Below are 21,812 nucleotides of genomic sequence, written 5' to 3'. Positions count from 1 at the left end.
GGCACAGGAGTGCAGTCTGGCAGCACCTGTCCCTTCTTCCTCTATGTGAAGGGGCGGGCATGCTAGACCTTCTATAAATGCCTGGTCACAAGGCGCTATGAAGATGACTATCCCTTGATTTGTTATGAATTTCTGTACTCACCCTATGACTGGTTTACTTGAAAATACAGACAGATTAAGACCACCTTAAGGCATTGATAGACACGGATAGATAGACAGTAACTGCATCACAACGATAGGCTACTACCCCCGGCGGCCAACTAACTACTTTTCGATCAAGCATGTTACATTGTTCTCGAGGCTGTTCTGTATACTTTTTAAAACGTCGGACAAGGATAGAGATGAAGCGAGGGAATGTGTAACAAGTGTTAGTGCAAATAATGACAGAAGTTTGCCTACAAATAATATGGTACGTTAACGTATGGAGTAGTAGTGATTGCTAGTATACGGACATTGAATAGGAGGCTGGTTGGCGAGACTCCTTTTCTCGCGTACAAAGCCAGTTACAGGTTTATAAGTTACAAATGCGAAACCAATCATTTTTCACCTTACCTAGGGTTTGGGTTTATTTTTAGGAAATAACACCCTTACAACGAAGATTAAGGAGTCCAAGGAAACTAGCCTCCCTTTCATTGCTGAGTAAGCACATATCACGTGCTTGATCACGTTTCGGCACAGGGCAGGGAAACGGCAAGTTATACTGTAATAACCGGAATCAGGAATTTTATTTGTTGAACCATAAGGGTAAGGTAAGTACAAAAGGCAAATGCCTATAGGAGTAACACCTACAAAAACACATGAGATATACAAAAACAGAGAACAACAAACATTACAAGGACATTAGTACAATACAGAACAAATAACTAAATACTGTAGCAAGAACTAAAGTGTCACAGTTATAAAAATTTATGCAACTCTCGTCTAAAGTGAGACCGATGAGGAAGAGAGAGAATATCATGTGGGACAGAATTCCATAAAAAGATGCCATTAACAAAAAAAAAGAAAACCTATAAGAGTTTATTGATGACTGCTTACACTGTAACGAAAGGGAGTGAGATCTTGTACAAAAATTGGTAAATGAAAAGGAGCTTGAAAAAGGTAAGGAAATGGAACGGAACGGAACGACTAAACCAAGTGAAGAAGAAACCAAAGCTGAACCCGACCCTAACCCTAACACTAACTTGAAGTTTGCCTGTTAAGCATAATGGTGTCTTTCACTGTCTGTATGAAGGTAAGTTTTTGGTGAGTTCGAGGTGAGCTAGGGTTGGCCCGAGCGAGCATCCCGGCAAAGTCGGACCAACCCTAGCTCACCTCAAACTCGCCTTCATACAACTAGTGTGCTTGATAGTGGGAGTATCAGAGTGACCATTCCATTCCATTCCTGATTCTGGTTCCGGGTTTTATAACTTTCCCAGAGAAACAGCTGTACAGAGGTTTGCGGAATGTTTGCAACAAAACCGTAAAGTGCCAACCGAAAAACGTGATCCATCAACTTTGAAATGCGTCACCACAACTTTGATAGGTCACGTTTCTGGCGAAATCTTTTATTGCAAAGATTCCGCAATCCTCTGTACTGTATCGTGAATTGTGCATCCGTGGTCATCAAAGTCTATGGTGTCATGTGAAAATGAGCCAATGAGATTTAAACACATTTGATTGGTTATTTTAGTCGAATTCATAAAAACTATATGACTACGGATGCGCAATCTGCGATAGAGTAGATGCTGCAGTTATGAGACACCATACACTAATTGTAGTTCACTGCATTGAATAAGGGAAAAAATGATTCCTTACATTTAGAGTTAGTGGCCGGGCAATAAATCAATATGATTAAGGTACTGATACACACTGAATGGTATTTTTGGTATTGTAATAATTGAAATACCGCAATATACCAGAGAGTAATTGCAGGATACCGTTGGCATAAACATTACATGCCAAAGCATTTTATTAGTGTCAGACTGATTTGTAACTTAAAAATACTACAATTTTTCAGTGAATATTGATATCCTAGTTTTTATTTACCTCCTTGCTTCAGTTTAATGTCCCATTAGATATATACATAATCACAAATGCCAATTTAAAAAATTATTGAATAACTTCAATTATTTCATTAATACTATATTGATTCTTAGAATTTTCTATACCACCCATCACTACTTACAATGTTTTCAGCTCACTGATTGTATATGAAATTGTAAATTACCTAAGCCACGCCCCTTTAATCAATAATCTTTTCTGCCAACAGAAGTTTGTGAGCTTAAAATCCAACTAATCAAATATTTGAAATTAATTTTAATTAACTGATGACTTTTCTTGCATTTACAGGTTGCCATCATGTTCATCAAAAAACTTAACTAATGTACATATAGCAGTGCATATGTGCAGCTTTAAATTCATCTCATTTTTCAGGTAGGCCCATTTTTGCTATAAATTTTGCATAGCCACTGCAATACTGGAGAATGCAGCATGTTCATTACATAACCAAGTGTTAATGACGAGAAATCATGACAATACAGTGAGGTGTCCCATAATACCTGCACCTACTCTACAGTCGATTTCAGGTCGTTTGCAAATGCAATTGAACAATTCGCACACATGATTTTTGAATGTGATCATGGAATGCTTACATGCAGTGTTTATAATGTATGAATAAAGTATGCCCTTGGCATTGTCTAACGATCTTAGAAGGTGAAATGTAGTTGCGCTAGTGAAAGGAGCTTGGTTGAAAGGAAACAGCTCACGTGTTCAAGCAATTTTTATTATCTAATTCATCCAAATTGGAAGGGGTGGCACCAAAAGGCTAGGCCTACACGAGGGTGCTTCCCCAAATCATGTGTGTGAATTGTTCAATTGCATTTGCAAGCAACCTGAACGAATCAAATTGTAATGCACCTATCAAAGTTTTGCTGGCCCCACCTACCCCCATGCAGGAAAACGAGGGTAGTAGACAAAATTTAGGCCCTGGGTATGGGGGTTTAGAGGGATTAGACCTACAATTTTGCCCCAGTGTAGGGGAATTAGACTAAGAATTTGGTTAAATCCCCTCCTTACCCGTAGGTGGGGCAAAACTTTGATAGGTGCATAAGGTGCGACTCTCTTGAGTTGAAGGTGGGCATTCATATGATAAAATGCATTTGACACACGCAGCACTTTATGTTGTACATTACATATACACGCTATACATGATAGAAGACTGACAAAATCTTTATGTTGTGTACTTTTTGTACTAGGACATGTAGCTACATGTCAAGGCACAAGTGAAATGTACTTTATGATGACAACAGTCAATTTTTGTCTGCTATACTGTATATACACTTCAATGGTAAATGGGACACTCTGTCTCATATTGCTCATCTCTGATGTAATATATGATAACATCATGCAACATCTAATCATACCATGAGTCTTTCTGAATTACACTCATCTGATTATCTGTGATAATAAAGGAGATCCCATAAAATTTTCTCCATCATTGTACCTGTACTTATATGCTGGTACTCTTAATGTGCGAAGCAGTGTTGATCATGTCCAAGGCTGTGTGGCTTCTCTGATGATGGTGGTTACCATTCTCACATTCATGCACATGGAATACATTAATTATAAGTGTTTGGAAACTTGTTTTGAATCATTGTCACATCACAGTCATATGTGTGTGTGTTTGGTTGTGGCAAGCCAGGGGTTCATTCCTCAAAACATTATTATCAGAATTGTACATGTGATATGGCTTAACAAGCCATCAACAATCACTCAATCAGTTGTATTCACTTGTGTTACTATTGCGGCCGACTTCGATTGATTACTATTAACTAGTGTTATTAGCTGCTTTGGTATATACATAGTTACAATTTTGCTTTAACCATCTAGTTATTAAAGATGATTAGAATAAACAATGTATGAATATGCTAATACTTACCAGACTCCACAGTATCACACTGCTAATCTTTTTTAATTGATAGTTTTTATATATGCATCCTAGTCTTACTGAATGGTGCAGATATGTGCATTATTGCCACATTGTCTTCACTTGACCTGTAAGTATAAGTAAAGAGTCTGCCCCTCATAATGCTGAGCTGCCAGCATGAGACTACATGATGTGATGTACGATAAGCAAACCAGTGAGTGTATATATACACATATAGGTCAGAGGATACACAGTAAAAAATTAGTAGTGAATACTGTGGCAAAAACGTCACTGGAAATTCTTGGTGACGGTCAGTAAAATGTACAGTGACGTTCACTATTTGCCACAGTATCCACTACTTATTTTTTACTGTGTATATGTACTGATGCATACTTCATTTATTATAATCACAATTTCAGTTATACTGCATGTTGTAATAATAATAGGCGATATCAGACTTGGTAATCACATGTATTAAAATAACACAGTGATGATTAGTTAGGTGTTACAGCAAAAAAAATATCAGAGCAGTTCCATACATTAATAAGCAATATGTCAGTAGTGGTATTAACACAAGTCAATACAGTTAATTATTGTTGATGGCTTGTTTAGCCACATCACAATTCTGATAATGTTCCTTCATCTTGTTACGAGGAATGAATCCCCTGCCACAACCAAACACACACACCTCAGGGAACTGTGAGCATGTGAGGGTGAGGTGTCCTTCATAGTAACACCTTGACATTTCTTCCCTGCAGTATTTGCAGATGATTGTAGCAGTACAACTAGTGTTGATGTGTTGGTGTAGATTATCAGCATCCACCAAGTGGCCACATTGAAGAGGACACTGTAGATAGTGACCAGTGTGATAGTGTAGGTGATGTTGTAGGCTACTGTATGGTCCTGTCCACTTACAAGTTCCATCCATGGAGTAGTTACAGTAGACAAGAGAGCTAGCAATCTGTTTGGTAAGCTGGTTGTCAGGGAAGATATGTTGTGTTGTTAATGACTGACCATGAAGGGGACACGTGGGTGGTCGGTGTGTAGTATAACTGGTGAAGTAGCTGCAGCAGTTATAGCACAAGTGATGAGCACACTTAGTGAGGAATCCTTCCAGTAGTAAGTTATTACAGGCAGGACAATAGAAGTGAGGACTAGCAGTAACAAACTGAACTGTAGCAGTAGCAACTGTTGAAACATCTGACAGTATTGCAACTCAACTACGTACATGAAGCAGTTACAACAGTCCAGCCTTTATATTTACTCTTAATCCACTGCAATACTATAACTGTTTACTATAGCAACTGTATAGCTAAAAACTTTATATCTACTGAACTCAACTAAAAGTATTATGTCCAGTTACCTTTTTTATATGTACTCAAGATATTGTGGTTGGAAACTAGCCAATCACACCGTTTTGAGGTTTCACTTGTTGTATAGTAGTAGTAATAATAACTTTACAATGCATGCATGGCATGTGACTTGGTATCTGTAACTGTTTCATGAGGTAGCAAAGGGTCCCCCCTGGCCTACATCATGACCACAGACTGCATACCTACATGACCACAGACCGGATGCAGTCTGTGGTCATGTAGGGGAAACCCTTACATGTTGACTTGAAATATAACATTACAGCTATTTCATTATGTGCTGTGATTTGCTGTTCACATGCTTGTGGACTACAAGTAATGTGTATAACATTCTTATCAATGAGCACTCAGGAACACTGACAATGCCCATACTTTATTGCTATTGTAAACATTGTAAAATTTGATGCATGGGACAGTGATGCTTGCGGACTTGATTATAACTTTGTACTGACTGAATTCATAATCTTGATGAGTATTATTTTTACTACTGTCTTAGTCATTAGATGTTGCATTTACTATTGCAGGTGGCTAAAAGTGGATGAAACTGACAATTAACAGGCAGGCATTTAAAATTCACTGTGGTCACCTTAGTTGTGTAGTGTGAGGTGGAGGGACTGAAAACTGTGGATCGAATCTAACTTAAGCACAAAGACAGCTGAGATATTGCATGTGTATGGTGGTCATGGTTCATTTTATACAGCTGGCACGCAAAATTGAATTAGTTGTACACACTATCACCAAGCACACGTAGCATAATTTCCTTCTTTTAAACATGTCTGAGTCACCTATCCATATTCCAGATCAGAAGTGCATACCATAGTCTCCTTATCTCCTAGCGTTAAATTAAAATTGCAAAATCACATGTGTGTGAATTGCATTTGTGCTTGCAATTAGAGCAATGAACATGTGAAACATGGCATCAAAGACTACAAAGTAGAGTTGACAAGCTGTCAACTTCCTCCACCCAACCCTATGGTCTGTGCCAGAAACATTGCAGCGTATTTGGAAAACGTTCAAGGAACTTTGCCATTGTAAGACATACCAACTGATCTTTAAAGTCACTGAGGGAAATTAGAAACCACTTTTATCAGGTACCACGTGTATGAAGTCAGTGCTCACAGTTTTTAATGTAACAAGTACTATACTTATTTGCAAGAGTAAATAATGAAGAGGTAACACACATAACAGCAGATTTACATGGTGCCACTGAGAGAAGCCATGCCAGCAACACTCCAGAATCAAGGCTTACAAGAGATGAACATGCTGTTTGGACCAGTGGATACAATAAATCCTCCTGCCATGAGTTCTATGTAGCACTCTCTTTAAATATGTCTGAATGGGCTGTGCAACACCTTAAGAGACTGTGTATTATCATCAGTAACTGTTGTGTGCTACTAGTTGGAATATATACCAAAGCTAGAAACCACAGATTTAATTTACTAATAATCCAAGTTGCAATGCATAGTTTCTATTTCTGCATGCACAATTATGCCTTTACACTGAGCAGACATCAGTTACACATAATATTAATATGTGTGTATGCTACTGTTAGGAGATGTTGGGCAGTTTCAGTCAAGATGGTCTAAGCTATTGGATCAGTGACCAGGACTCTGACAAGATGTTGGATGACCAGTTTGGTCTGAGAAAGATCATGGTCATAGTGACAAGTAACGGAAAGGTTGGTGATGGGATTTGAGCTGAATAGTGTGTTTGTGCTTGTTGAGGTTATAGTGAGTTAGTAGTGATGTGCAATGAAATATATGTTAGAATGGCTTTGTTAGTGATACTGCTGTCAGTACCAACTTTGCTCTGTGACAAACACTCTATTGTGACCCAGTGGCGGATCCAGGATGGGGCATTTGGGGCAAATGCCCCCCCCCCCCCCCTTCAAGAAATTGCATACAAGATCGAGATACTCTAATAGAGCAGTCAATTACTCTAATAAAGCAGTCACAATGTTCATGAGGCAGTGTAGCTTACCTTTGAAGCTATAAATAGGATTTTATTTTACATAACAGACGTGATATAGTTGGTAAGGATAACTAGCTATTATTGTTGTGACCTTTTTTTTTTTTGTTGTTGTTTTTTTTTGGTCTTCAACTGGTTTTCAGCAAGTTTTTTTGGTCTTCAACTGTTTTTCAGAAAGGTGCCCCCCCTCTTTCCAAACTTTGGATCCGCCCCTGTGACCCTCAAAAGTTTAGTCAATGAGGCACACCTGATTGCTCTATTAGAGTATTCCCATCTTCAGTATAGAGTACTAAATTCTTTTCATTCAAGTACAGTGTCTTTTGACTCAGACAACTGAGGCCAAGGATAGCCAAGTCACTGCAAATGTACATACACTATTCTGGTATATATTGTGATGTATGTCTGTAGTAGTATAGCAGTGAAACTCAAAAAAATCACAAAATGTTTTTTATTCATAAGGTAACAGCGTATGGTTGTATACTTGATAGGTCTGTTCTCCAAACCATTTGAAAATAAGTGAGAAAGATCTATAGTCTATATACCTATAGCATACCATCACATATTGGAATGCTTTTCATACTGGGACCATGATTATGTAATGACTGTAAAAGGATTTTTTTCTACTGTACTTAAAATGTGCACTAGTGTTTTATCATATTGTTTTTTAAGTGACATTGTTTATCCATTACAGTTATATGGTGTAGACAGTATTGATGGTGATGTTGTGTGGCAGTCCTTCCTACCAGAGGCTACACAACATTCCACACCACTAACAAATATCTCTTCCAGTTGAGAAGTGCTGTGCACTATCCTCTACCACCACTGGCCATCCTGCTAGCTCAGTCAAAGGTAATAACTGTTGTGACGTTTTTAGTCCATTAAATCTCTGAGTTAAAGGAATACCACTTTTACAGTGTGGCAAGGATTTTGGTTTCTTTTACGCATGTTGATAATCTAACAATATTACAAACTTTCACAAAATTTAGGACTCACTTATTCTATTTGAAATTAGTCTCTCTGACCTATGTCTTCCTGTTTAGCAAGTGCACTATAAGCAGCTGTACTGCTCCCAAATTTTCTCAAGTTACTTATTTACATTAAAATGTGTTTGTAATGTACAGTTTCTATTTATGTTAGGGTGGTTGTGATGGTACATTGTTGTATGGCTTCAACCCTCTGGTGGGTGTGTCTGGGGAGGAACCCACCTGTCTACTGGGTCATGTGATCCAGACAGTACTGTTGCCAGTCATTGATCAGGACCACACCAGAGTATTATTAATGTTACAGACCTTGTTCTCCACACAATGTTTATTACTGAAGGATTATAAGTGCCTGAGGTTTGAAGTTATCATGTCAAAACTTAAATTACTTTCTTGTCATGACACATCATATGTGCATGGCAATAAACTTTAGGTATTCAGAAGTTTTTCATTCAAACTGTGCTAGACCCTCTACTTGTAAGCTATTAGTAAGCATTCTGCAAAGAGTATTGTCTGGCTAGTCATAACAGTTCTTAGACTGTAAATTGTTTTAGGTGCTGGTTTATCCATCATCATCACATGCTTCATTGTCCAATATTTTCATGTTTGTTGTCAACAAGACTAGCAATGATGTGATTGGCTACACCACCACTACCCCTCAGGAAACACAACACACTGGATCACTGGTCGGACCACTGTGGAGTATGCACATTCCTGAAGAGCAGGAAATCATTGAATTACAATCTCATCGTCAATCAGGTAATACATCATAACATTGTAGAAAGGCTTGTAATTTAGTCTATTTCTCCAAATTCTTCAATTTGAATAGAGCAGCACCACAAGATACCTTACAGCTGAGCACTTATTCTCCTATATAACTAGAGTGACACTTTACAGTGTTAGGTCATGGCATATCAATTTTAATGTTTCACAGATGGGGCAGGTTAAGACAAAAATTATGTGATCCTAGTACTAAGATAGCTGTAGATTCCTGTATATTATACAGGCGTGTAGGCAGGGGCGTAGCCAGGGGGGGTTCAAAGGGTTCGGACGAACCCCCTTTTCAGAGTTAAGTTTTTTAAATCGTAATACTGGTTAACTAGAACTGAATTAACTTACACAAATCCACTGAAATGGGTAGCTACAGGTCTTCAGGCAGAGGAATTCAAGTACCTCTACTCGCTATTGCGAATGAATTTATAAGAATACACATGTTTACACGTGTACACGTGTTTACATGTGCACACCTACGAAATAAATGAAGCGTAAAAGTGCTACCTCAGGTGGCATTCTAAAGTTTTTTTCGAAAAGAATCCATGCAGAATCTAGAAGGCCAGATTCTAGTAAGTTGTAGCACATAGGCATATTTCTGTGCAAGAATTTTGTGGCTAATTGCAGATACAGCTGCACGTGGTTAGGCCAGGCTAATAATGCATCATAATTAATGTACTTTTTGCATAAAATATAGTAATTTGCTGAGTTTTGATTTATTAAAATATTGAAAGTCTCTCAGCGGCTGGGGGCTGCGCCCCCAGACCCCTGCTTCTAGTAACTCAATGCTGGTGCTGGAACCCCCCTTCAAAAAATCCTGGCTACGCCCCTGGTGTAGGTGTTAGGGGAGAGGAGCTTTATTTCAGAGAAAGCTTAGCCCCATGCTCTAATAGAGCAGTCATGTCCTCTAATAAAGCTGTCAAGTGCAGTTAAATTTTTCCCTACTTGCCACATCACTGCCAGGCAATGTTTATCTATTTATCTGTGGTACAGTCAGTGTTGGGACAGTTACTTTTAAAAGTAACTAGTTACATATTACATATTACTTGCAACTGAACTATTTAGTTACAGTTACATATTACCCATAAAATAAAGTAACTATACATATTATATTACTTTGTATCCACAGCCTTAAGCTGTCACATGTGAAACTACCACCTTATCATGTGACATGATTGCGTTGTTGGACAATGTGCAAATCTTGGTTATAAGTAAGAAGCTGGTGAATAAGCTTCATTCAGTAGGCTTCATTACTTCATTGTGGCTAGGCGTTAGTCAGTGAATCACAAACGAGATTAGTAACTTCGTTACTTGTAGTAATAATATTATGTAATATTAGATTAATTACAGTAACTGTATTACTTAGTTAACGCGTTATATTTGTAAGTAAAGTAACTTGAGTTATATTACCTGTTTTTATGGCGTATTTTGTTATATTACTTAGTTACCACAAAAGTAATATTATTATGTAACACGTTACATAAGTAACGCGTTACTCCCAACAGTGTGTACAGTGTATAAATCTTACTTGTGTTTCTTATTTTTGTAGAACACATCAGTTCCCAAGCTAAAGTGTTGGATGATGGGTCTGTGATGTACAAGTATTTGAACCCTAACCTTGTTGTCATGGTGACCCAGTCTAGAGATCCCAGCAAGCGTAAGTCAATCTTGTGTTGTTAGTGTTTATGTTGACAAACAATAAATTGCACAGTGAACCACACACACAAACACACAAACACACAACACACACACACATGCATGCACATACACACTGCTACAGAGTGGTTGTGTTATTCATCTGTTTCATATCTTCTTGATATCCACTTGATTGATGGAGTTACAGGTCATGTGATTTTTACTGCACACCACAGACAGTACTCTGGACCAGTGCATATGATCCAGTCAGAGAATTGGATCATGGTGAGGAACCCCACCCACTAACAGTTTGCTGGTTACATATCATGTTCCCCACACAGTATCATTATCAAAATGTGAAGTTGAGACGAGAGTACCCCAAATAGAAAACCGATGTGACATCATTATGGAAAAGGCTAATTGTCATTTATTGCACAGTGAAATCTTGTACCATGTGACTAGAATTTTATCAGTTTGATGAATTTGTCAATGTTAAACCTCAATAGGTGCCTGAAAGTGGGTGGTTAGATCTATGATTAATTTTATGAAATTCATCAATATTTAATTTGTTAAAGCTGATGAAGTGAGGAATAGCCAACTTTTCTTTCCATCAAAGTTTCGTTTTGGTAACTTAGTTAGAATGCCTTTACCAAGTCGCCATGGTGTCCACACTTAACTGTGTGGAAGAAACTGAGTTTTTGCTGGTTCTTCAGACTAGGTGCATATTTTTTATCAATTTTGGGAGGGGAATTAGTACTTTGCAAATTTATGGTTATTCACTAAATTCACTGAATTTTATTAATATGAACAAATCCTCTGGACTGAATGGGACTTGACAAGTTCATATGATTACCTCATTATTGAGGCCATGTTTGTGGTGCCTTAGAATTTCACTGTAACTATTGTGTATGTAATCTTCTCTCCTTCACAGATTTGTTCTTCACAAGAGTGTGTCCTTCAAAATCATTTGATGTGTTAGCAGAGGACTTCAACTATATGTTGGTGACATCAGTGTTGATAGGGATGTTGTGTGTAGCAGTAGTGGCAAGGAAGGCGTCATCACGACAAGCACTGAAGGCAGCTTGGCAGTAGTAGTAACTTCAATTTTAAGCTTCCTCATTTCAGAAATTTATATTTATCAATGATCTTTACCATCACTGTGCAAACTTCGCATAGTGAAGGCTGTGCACAGTAGTGCTCTATTTGTTAGTCTGGCCGGCAGCACCTGTCCCTTTCCCTGTATGCGAAGGGGCAGGCACCACCAGACTATCATGTAAATTTGCAAGTTAGTCCTATAATGCCTGTTGAAACACTTATGACCGGGATCAAGCAAATCAAGTTATTGTTTGGTGAATCAAGCAATGAAGAAGTCCACAGCTTACCTTTACCAATACTAGGCTTTTACAATTGATGATCAGGTGAAATCATGCAATCAAGATAAAAAAAAATTATAGAAGTTATACCTGATCTGGTTACAAGTGTTTCGACTGGCACTGTGAAGATGCCCTGGTGAAGATGACTATCCTTTGATTTGTAATTTCTGTACTCGCTGGAAATACTGGTTGTATTTAGTCTGGCGGCACGCTGCCAGACTAGGTTGTAATGAAGCCGGAGTACATCCCATAGACAGGATAAACTATGCAAAAATAAGTTTATACCAAGGGGGTAAATGAATAGCTGAATAGACTAGCTACACCACAATGATACAGGGCTGCAGGCTACTATAGTCTTGTGACTTCTGACTAAAACTACATTTTAACCAGGCATTGTTCTGTACTTCATTGCCAAGGGACAAGATGTGTTGGTGTAAATAGTGACAGAAAAGTTTGCAATTTCAGTGTGAGCCTAGGCTACTACAAATCATGGTACTGTATGGAGCAGTAATGTCAGTAGCATACGGTAGGCCGGGTTGGCAATGAAAAAATCAACCTCTTTAGTTTCTCTTCCAACTCTGGGCGATCAATCCTACCCAATGCAAGTTTACATCACAACTGTAGGGTATAGCAATAATACGGTGATTCTCCTTTATTATTATTTCTTTTTTGATTCTCCTTGCTGCTTCTGTAGCGCGCATTTTTATTTTTCGCAGGCTTTTTTTACTAAAAATGGGCAGCAACATCAACGATGCTGTTTAGCGCGCTTCAATGTTTCCATGAATGGTACATTACATGGTGGTCATCATACTATCGAAAGCTGATGCGTAGTCGTGAGGATACGGATGCTGGGAGTTTAAATCATAGCGTGAGCAAGAGCATCAGCTTGCGTTGGCACATAAACAGTGTAAGGCTCCACCTGGTGTCTGGGAGTTAGTAAAACAACCTTGGTCTTCGTTACGTGAGTTGATTTTTCATTGCAGCCCCGTCAAGCGCCGTTTTAGCGAAAATTGAAGTACAACGAATCACCTTTTAAGCAAGTGCATTTTGTAGAGCATGTCACCCAATAACCCAAATAAGTACTGGACAACATCCTAGATATTCCTGCCCATTTTTACGAATAGAGCCGAAATCCATCAAAATTTACAACACGGCTATAGGCTATACCCCAAACGGAAAGGCATTCGGTCTCTACCGCACCCAGCGTTCAAAAACTAGACCATTGGTAGGCTCCATCCCTAAGTAACAAGTTAATCCAGAGGGGGTCGATTTTTTCATTGCCAACCCTACATACACAGACATTGAACGGGAGGCTGGTTGGCGAGACTCCTTTCTTGCGTATGAGGAAAGCCAGTTTTAATATAGGTTTACAAGTAAAAGTAATGATTTTTCACCTTACCTATTTGGGTTTATTTTTAGGAAATAAAACCCCTAAAACGATCACCGTCATCATCCTCCCTTTCATTGCTGAGTAAGCACATATTATCACGTGCTTTATCATGTTTTCGCGCAGGGCGGAGTTGTGGTTACTTATCATCACAGACATTGTTTCTAAGTAAATCATACACACTAAATCCTTTTCCCTTTGCACAGTTTGTAGATTCTAGAAGTACTAGTAATTGAAATTATGTTATAGTCTTGTACCCAGCCAGCTAGGCTCGTGCTGATGTACAAAGGTGACAATACTTGAGTTTCTTGGGCCCAGAAGTGTGATCCAATCAAAATATTGGCTGGCCAATCAGAATCGACAAGTTGCACAAATGCACGAATATATTGAAAGTTGACAGATGCATTATTCACCCAGATTGTATTTAGGCATTTGTTGTTTTCCGATCTCATCTTGTATAAGACCAAAGAATTATGACTCGATGTTTCCGGCACCAGAAATGACACTATATATCATCTACTAATGTGATAAATGAAGAGATCGTATCTAGCGAATGCTCTATTCTGAGTTCTAACTTATTCCTAGCCAATTTTTTCTTTTTAAACAATTATGCAACTCCTCAATTCTGATTGGCCAGCCAATATTTTGGCTGGATCACACTTCCAGGCCCAAAAAAATTGAGCATGTCACCAGACAGTGTTTGCACATTAGCGTGAGCCTGGCTGGGCATGAGACTAGGCAGAGCCAGAAACTGCTGGTCTCATAAACAGCATCCTCTACTTTTGTATGTGTATAAAAAATGCAGAGCTAGCAGAGTCGATGTATACAGCACTTTAATTGTTACATACCGTGACCATACGTATTGCACATGCATACACACCACTTGATTTGATAGAAGACTGACAATTGTGTTCACGGTGTAGCAGACATCTCATTATCTGTGTTGGTCCTGATAATAAAGGAAATCTCCATCCATCTGTTGCATATGTGTTGCCATATAGGTGCCACACCCTTATAAAGGACTTGTACATTGATGTTTTCTGCTAGGAAACTGCAACTGTCGGGCATGTTCCAGATAATGTTATACCTTGAAAGTGACTTCTCAAAATATGTGCTATGGCCTGTTGTGTCAGTATAGTGAAGCAATATATCATGCTATGAATGAATGGCACATAACTTGTTAGAAACTGTGTAGTCATCCCTAATAAGGGCTGTGATTGTTAATTTAACATGTTAACACCTACGCTATAAAATTATCTCTAATGAATATGCAACAAACAGATTGCAGCCAAATAATACAGTAAGACAGCTATTAACAGTTCCATACACTAGTTCATTAATAAGCAATCAAGTCAGCGGTAGTAAATACAGTCAGTGATTGTTGATGGCTTGTTTAGCCACATCGCAATTCTGATAATGTTCCTTCATCTTGTTACGGGGAATGAATCCCCTGCCACAACCAAACACACACACACCTCGGGGAACTGTGAACATGTGAGGCTGAGGTGTCCTTCATAGTAACACCTTGACGTTTCTTCCCTGCAGTATTTGCAGATGATTGTAGCAGTACAGCTAGTGTTGATGTGTTGGTGTAGATTATCAGCATCCACCAAGTGGCCACATTGAAGAGGACATGCATTGTAGATATAGTGACCAGTGTGATAGTGTAGGTGATGTTGTAGGCTACTGTATGGTCCTGTCCACTTACAAGTTCCATCCATGGAGTAGTTACAGTAGACAAGAGAGCTAGCAATCTGTTTGGTGAGCTTGTTGTCAGGGAAGATAATATGTTGTGTTGTTAATGACTGACCATGAAAGGGACACGTTGGTGGTTGATGTGTAGTATAGCTGGTGGAGTAGCTGCAGCAGTTGTAGCACAAGTGATGAGCACACTTAGTGAGGAATCCTTCCAGTAGTAAGTTATTACAGGCAGGACAATAGAAGTGAGGACTAGCAGTAACAAACTGAACTGTAGCAGTAGCAACTGCATGCTGAAACAACTGACATTATTGCAACTCAACTACATGAAGCAGTTACAACAGTCCTGCCTTATGTACTCCAGGTATTGTCATTGGAAACTAGCTGATCACACTGTTTTGAGGTTTCAAGTTGTGGTATAGTATAATAGTAATAATAACTTTACAGTGCATGCATGGCATGTGGCATGGTATCCATGACAGCAGATTTACATGGTGCCACTGCATGAGAGAAGCCATGCCAGCAGCACTCCAGAATCAAGGTTTACAAGAGATGAACATGCTGTTTGGACCAGTGGATACAATAAATCCTCCTGCCATGTAGCACTCTCCTTAAATATGTGTGAATGGGCTGTGCAACACCTTGAGAGACTGTGTATTATTATCAGTAGCTGTTGTGTGCTATACTAGTTGGAATATATACCAAAGTTAAAAACCACAGATTTAATTTACAAGCTATAATAATCCAAGTTGCAGTGGTTTCTATTTCTGCATGTACTTCTATACCTTTACACAGTCACCGAGCAGGCATCAGTTACACCGTTGTTAGCTACTGTATAGGTTAAGTATAAAAGTATACATAACTGATAAATATATAGCAATATACATTGCAATATAAAATGGCTAATGATTAGTCACTCCAGTTCCAGAAAAAGAATATTTTCACTGATTTTTACTTTAACATCATCTACATGTATGTAGACACCCATAACTGTAGACACCCATACATGCAATAACTATGACTATAACTATATTGCAATAGACATAACATAACATACCATACCCATGCATAACTGTACATGGGTGTCTATGGGTGTCTATTGCATGTATGGGTGCCTATAGTTAGCTAACTAGCTATATAGCAACTATATAAGCTAATACAATAATTGTACTAGTTAGCTATAGCTAGCTATACTATTAATCAGAACTATATAGTCATTTAAAATAAACTTTGTTGCTCTTCTCTGGACCTGCTCAATAAGTGTGATGTCTTTGATATGGTTAGGTTTCCAAATCACTGAACAGTATATAACTTGCAATCTCACTAAGGAAATATACAAAGTTCTCTTGGCTGTCACTGTTTGATGCTTGCTAAAGCTGCGATGGAGCAGACCTAGCATTCTGTAGGCCTTAGGGATTATGTTTTTGTAGTGTTGATCCCAAGATAGGTCTGATGATATTATAATACCGAGATTTTTATGTGAACTATTTGTTAAAACCTGTGTGTCAGCTATTTTGTAATTAGTGATGATTTTTGCATTAATACAGGTGGACACTCTTTTTGGATTAAAGAACATATTATATCTCGTACTCCACAAAGTTGCTGAGTCTAAATCATTTTGAAACAAACAGTATTATAAAGCTTGGTGTCGTCAATGAATAGTAAAGTTTTACTAATGGTAACACAAGATGATAAATCATTCATGTAAATAATGAAGAGTATAGGGGTCCCAAAATACTCCCTTGGGGAACCCCAGATAGAACCAGCAAGGGGGTAGGTAATGACTGACTGCATGCCAAAGCTGTACCTACATTGATTAGCTGCAAACACATGATTTACTCTATATAGCTAGAGATAGTATTTTATTGTATACATGTACTTGTAGCTACTGTTTTATTAAACTGATGCTATAGCTACATAGCCAAATCACAGCACAGTTTAGTAGTTATAGCTGAATGCCAGTGAATGGCTTGATTTCCTCCATCAACATGTATAATTATAGTATTAGTTGTATAGGTATGGCTAGCTATGCATGCGCGCCTATGCTAACACTATACGTACGTTGCACATGACTTTATAAAGGGGAAACATATTACCCGGGGAAACACATATCACTGTGACTTGTAGGTCGCTAGCGAGTTAGTGCGGGGAAACACGGATCCCTAGGGATATGTGTGCGGGAAACACGTTACCCGGGGAAACATATACATCACTGTGACCATAGATACTAAATACATAATGGATTGGAAACGCAATACATTTTACGGTTACAGGCTCGATACGGTCACGTGATTTATGGCAACGTTACCAAGTGTACAAACTGCAGTTGTTCTTAACACTGAGACTACTATTAAGACTTACAGGTTTTATAAAGCGTTAAATCATTGCTAAAGGATTCAGATATTTATTGGTTTGTGACTGAATGTTAGTCGTTTCGTACAACCGAAGGTGTGAAGAAAGGAACGCGAAATTTGTGTTCAAAACTAGTGTGGGGGTTTTAGTGCATAGGGCGTATTACAGTCGAAACGCAAGTGGCAAAATTATGCTTTTTTACGCGTATTTAATTGCACGACTTTTCCCGCGAAGGAACCAGCGGTAATTGTAGTAAAACACCATCTCTTTTCATACGCTTGTAACTTCCTGCTGTGACGCTACACATAATTATCCAATGGAACACGAAATAATACGTCAGCTGCCTTTCCCACAGTAACCAAACCAGGCAGCTGGAATATGCTAGCAACGAAATAGAGACCGCAGAATGAACCAGGTGAGTATTAACACAATGGTTTTGCATGTAGTACAAATTTGTTTCAAGCCATACTAGTGTTGTTAATCCATTTAGTTAGAGAAACAAAGGCTTATGCTTGAAAATAAAGCTTTAAAATGTTGTGCACTTTAGTTGTTGTAGCCAGATTCGTTAATTATTTACAAGACTATTTTAACACATGTTTTTAATCAACAATTTTAAATTTAGTCATCAGGTGGAGACTCCTTGTGCCAGAATTCTGCTATCACTGCTCCTGAGTCAGCTGAAGAGGAGACCTCACAGTGCTGTGTCCTGTGTGGAAACAGAGTTAGTCAAAAATTAAGGTATATCAATGTAGGGGCTACAGAAAAAGAGTTTTTTAGTAAACACCTTGGTAAACACCTACCCGAACATAGCAATATTTGTAAAAAACATTGGATAGAAGCAAAACGCTACAATGACATTCCCCACTATACCCCGAAATGGAAAAATAGTATACAGACATCTTCTAAATCCTGTATACACCCCGCATGCACCAACAAGTTAAGTGATAAACTCATCAAGCCTGCTTTTGCTAACATAAGTGAACTTGAGGAAATGCTTGGGGTACAGTCATCATCAAGTACTCCATTCCTTCTGTGCCCAAGCTGTTATAGTAAAGTTTATCGTGAGCTAAATCATCCACAAAACTGCTCCTCTTGTGGAGCTACACCTAAACCTGGTCAGAAGCTTTATCGTCACAGTCCCAACCCTGTAGTAGTTTCAAAATACATTACAGATACAACTGGAACTGACACTGTTATATCACCAGATGACTATATTTGTACTAGCTGTTATAACACACACTGCACTATTGCTAAGTCCACAGATTATAAACCAAATTGTAAACCAAATGGGTCAGATGAAATGTTACCAAAAACCAACAAGGAATGGGAAGATAGCAAAACTGACCATCTTACCAAAGCCATAGTTTCATCTGTGATATATGTAGCCCAGCACTTATTGGTCCAGAAGGCCCTTTTACTTCCATGGGTATGTCAAGTGTTTCTTAATGTTTATGGTATTCAGCCCTCTGAGGACACCAATACTGTTCAAGTTACCCTAGACGTGGGAGATAGCAGTGTGAAATTTACTTCTCGTTGGCTACTACGCCAACTAATCACTCACCTTGATGGTTACATGATGTACTAGTGTGTTCACAAGAAACTTGGGACTGTATTGTATCGTCAAGGGGGAGATGTCATAGTTGCATTGTCTTGGGCACTCAGTGCATCACAACCCCCAAATCAGTACTTATCTGAACCTGAAATCCAATGTCAAATATCAGACGTAGACACAACACTAAAGGAAGCAAACATCATTGTCAATAATTTATTACATGAAGAAATAAAGAAGTCATCTCATTCACAACCATCTCCCAGCTGTGCGTTACTTAACATTAACGAAGAGTTAAATAATATCAATCCTCTATTACTTCAATTTTTAACACCTATAACAACTACAGTTAGAGATAGAGGGACCACCAATGTTACAGAACACATTAAAAAAAAATCGATTATATTAGAGATGTGGCTGTAGAAAGAGACAACGAAGCTGTGGACCAGGATGTTTGTGCCAGGGATGCACCAATTTGAATATCCCCAAACCACCACCAGATGATGGTACTGAATCAGAAGAATCTGAAGATGAGCCACAATGTGAAGGTGATGAGTGTGAGCTAGATGAAGAGGAGGTTATAAGAGGATTTATTTTTAGATAGATGTGATATTGTATAACAGAAACAACTAATCACATACACTGTGTGTATAATTATTAGCATGACTACCATGTGTGGGATAAGGAATTTAATGCTAACCCCACTTTTGATAAATGTCTGCTTTTGTTGCAAGAACAAACATACAGCTATGGGGATGGCTACAGTGGAACCACTCTATAAATAACGGACAATTTGGGAGGCAGAATTCCAGGCCTAAATATGCTGCAATAGGTGTTTTTCTCCTTCAGCAGCAAAACATATATTGACTGGACCAATATCTTTATATTGTCTCCTTTGTTAAGGGAGGTTCCACTGTATTGCAACACCAGCTGCAATAAGTGAGTACAAATTTGTTTCATAGCAGTAAACGCCTTCATACAGCTTCTAAACATACTACATACAAACCTTTTCACTTTCATAGACTTGGATTTTGTGCACTCTTCTTACTTTATCCACAGCAAAGCGAAATCGGGAGCAGTTAAATTCCTGTTCAATTTTACCAAGGAAACATTTCCAACCTGCACGATTCATGATTAAAAAAACTGCATAGCTATCTTCATAAATCATCTCTTGAAGTGTTTTTGTTCGAAAACAAGCCAGAAGCTCAGTGGTTGAAAGGCATTTTTCTCATCCGCGTGGCACGTCTCGAACGCCATTTTAGACTTCTCGTAAATTGCGCGTGCAATTAAAAACTTCCGTTTTTTGACGGTTGCGTCCCGACTGACGTAATTTGTGCGCTATAAAAGGCCAGAGATAAAAGGCCGCTAGCTAACTAGACGCAATAATAGTATCGATTTTTTTTTTAGTTGAGCTACAAATTGTTCTAGCAGTTGTACAGTTTTTATAGCTACAGTTGCATGCTATATAGTACAACTATTAGCTAGTATTGCAGTGGATCAAGAGTAAATAATTATAAAGGCAGGACTGTTGTGCCTACTTCATGTAGTTGAGTTGCAATAATGTCAGTTGTTTCAACAGTTGCTACTGCTACAGTTCAGTTTGTTACTGCTAGTCCTCACTTCTATTGTCCTGCCTGTAATAACTTACTACTGGAAGGATTCCTCACTAAGTGTGCTCATCACTTGTGCTACGATTGCTGCAGCTACTCCACCAGCTATACTACACATCAACCACCCACGTGTCCCCTTCATGGTCAACCATTAACAACACAACATATTTTCCCTGACAACCAGCTCACCAAACAGATTGCTAGCTCTCTTGTCTACTGTAACTACTCTATGGATGGAACTTGTAAGTGGACAGGACCATACAGTAGCCTACAACATCACCTACACTATCACACTGGTCACTATCTACAGTGTCCTCTTCAATGTGGCCACTTGGTGGATGCTGATAATCTACACCAACACATCAACACTAGTTGTACTGCTACAATCATCTGCAAATACTGCAGGGAAGAAATGTCAAGGTGTTACTATGAAGGACACCTCAGCCTTACATGCATGCTCACAGTTCCCCGAGGTGTGTGTGTTTGGTTGTGGCAGGGGATTCATTCCTCGCAACAAGATGAAGGAACATTATCAGAATTGTGATGTGGCTAAACAAGCCATCAACAATAATTAACTGTATTGACTTGTATTACTACTACTGGCTTGATTTATTATTATTAAATTAGTGTATGGAACTGTTATCAGCTGCTTTGATGCAACACTTTTGCTGTAATTTTTTCACTGCATATTGAAATTATTAGAAATAGAGTGTAGGTGTTAGCATGCTTAATTAACCATCACTGTCCATATTAGGAATGATTAGAATAAAAAGTTTAAATAATTGTGCTATATATGGTACCAGGAACTCATAAACATCACAAAATGCTGATGTTACAAGCTGCAGCTGATTACTCTGGCTAATATCTAAAGATCCTACAACAAGTGAACACCGGACCAAGTGTTCTATTAGCTAGTTGCAGACACACTTGCAGGACAGTATGGTATGGTATGGAATACATCTAAAGTCCGTTCTTTCAAATATACGACTCAGTACAAGGTCACAGGTCGTTGAAATCAGTCACTAAACAAGGTCATCCACTTTTTAGGGGATCCCTCCAGACAAGGAATACAATAGATAAGGGTCATGCCCAGTGCTGTACCTAACCAGAGCATACCTTTGGCTGTGGAAATCGGGCACCTCTGGTAATCACAATGGCCATGACATGATTAACATCGGAGACTGAATTAATGATTCAAAGAAGTGTCAATTACAT

At 38.5% G+C, this 21,812-nt stretch overlaps 2 protein-coding genes and 1 long non-coding RNA gene across 5 annotated transcripts; 1 reads left to right on the top strand and 2 right to left on the bottom strand.

Annotated features, from left to right (window-relative positions):
- Positions 1-107: 107 nt before the first annotated feature.
- On the top strand, positions 108-11,692 carry LOC136242591 (ER membrane protein complex subunit 1-like). Its single transcript, XM_066034030.1, has 7 exons — positions 108-409; positions 6,827-6,952; positions 7,934-8,091; positions 8,777-8,981; positions 10,543-10,650; positions 10,837-10,913; positions 10,970-11,692. The coding sequence occupies exons 4-7, from the start codon at positions 8,825-8,827 to the stop codon at positions 11,012-11,014; spliced, it is 387 nt and encodes a 128-aa protein (XP_065890102.1). The 5' UTR covers positions 108-409; positions 6,827-6,952; positions 7,934-8,091; positions 8,777-8,824; the 3' UTR covers positions 11,015-11,692.
- Positions 4,491-6,575, bottom strand: LOC136243435 (TNF receptor-associated factor 5-like). Its single transcript, XM_066034941.1, has 2 exons — positions 6,524-6,575; positions 4,491-5,092 (listed from the first exon to the last, which is right to left on the bottom strand). The coding sequence occupies exons 1-2, from the start codon at positions 6,573-6,575 to the stop codon at positions 4,491-4,493; spliced, it is 654 nt and encodes a 217-aa protein (XP_065891013.1).
- Positions 11,693-17,999: 6,307 nt separating the features above from the next.
- LOC136243084 (uncharacterized) lies at positions 18,000-20,295 on the bottom strand. Of its 3 annotated transcripts, none has more exons than XR_010694746.1 (4): positions 19,994-20,295; positions 19,000-19,549; positions 18,792-18,933; positions 18,000-18,144 (listed from the first exon to the last, which is right to left on the bottom strand). It is a non-coding gene; the product is annotated as an uncharacterized lncRNA (long non-coding RNA). The 3 variants fall into 3 exon arrangements; XR_010694747.1 differs by having other exon boundaries at positions 19,000-19,173; positions 19,994-20,280; XR_010694748.1 differs by having other exon boundaries at positions 19,000-19,135; positions 19,994-20,279.
- Positions 20,296-21,812: the final 1,517 nt, after the last annotated feature.

Source organism: Dysidea avara, chromosome 13 (assembly GCF_963678975.1).
Source record: "Dysidea avara chromosome 13, odDysAvar1.4, whole genome shotgun sequence".
NCBI classification, from domain to species: Eukaryota; Metazoa; Porifera; class Demospongiae; order Dictyoceratida; family Dysideidae; genus Dysidea; species Dysidea avara.
The sequence above is the reverse complement of the archived record's forward strand: the minus strand, read 5'-3'. Positions and strand labels throughout refer to the sequence as shown.

Bases quoted from the DNA above. Each gene is read 5' to 3' on its own strand.
- LOC136243435 (XM_066034941.1), bottom strand. From the start codon at position 6,575: ATGGCAGGAGGATTTATTGTATCCACTGGTCCAAACAGCATGTTCATC. The intron at 5,093-6,523 runs GTAAGCCTTGAT...ATGTTTCAACAG, and splicing joins AAACAGCATGTTCATCTCTT to TTGCTACTGCTACAGTTCAG.
- LOC136242591 (XM_066034030.1), top strand. From the start codon at position 8,825: ATGTTTGTTGTCAACAAGACTAGCAATGATGTGATTGGCTACACCACC. The intron at 8,982-10,542 runs GTAATACATCAT...TTATTTTTGTAG, and splicing joins ACAATCTCATCGTCAATCAG to AACACATCAGTTCCCAAGCT. The intron at 10,651-10,836 runs GTAAGTCAATCT...ATGGAGTTACAG, and splicing joins GTCTAGAGATCCCAGCAAGC to GTCATGTGATTTTTACTGCA.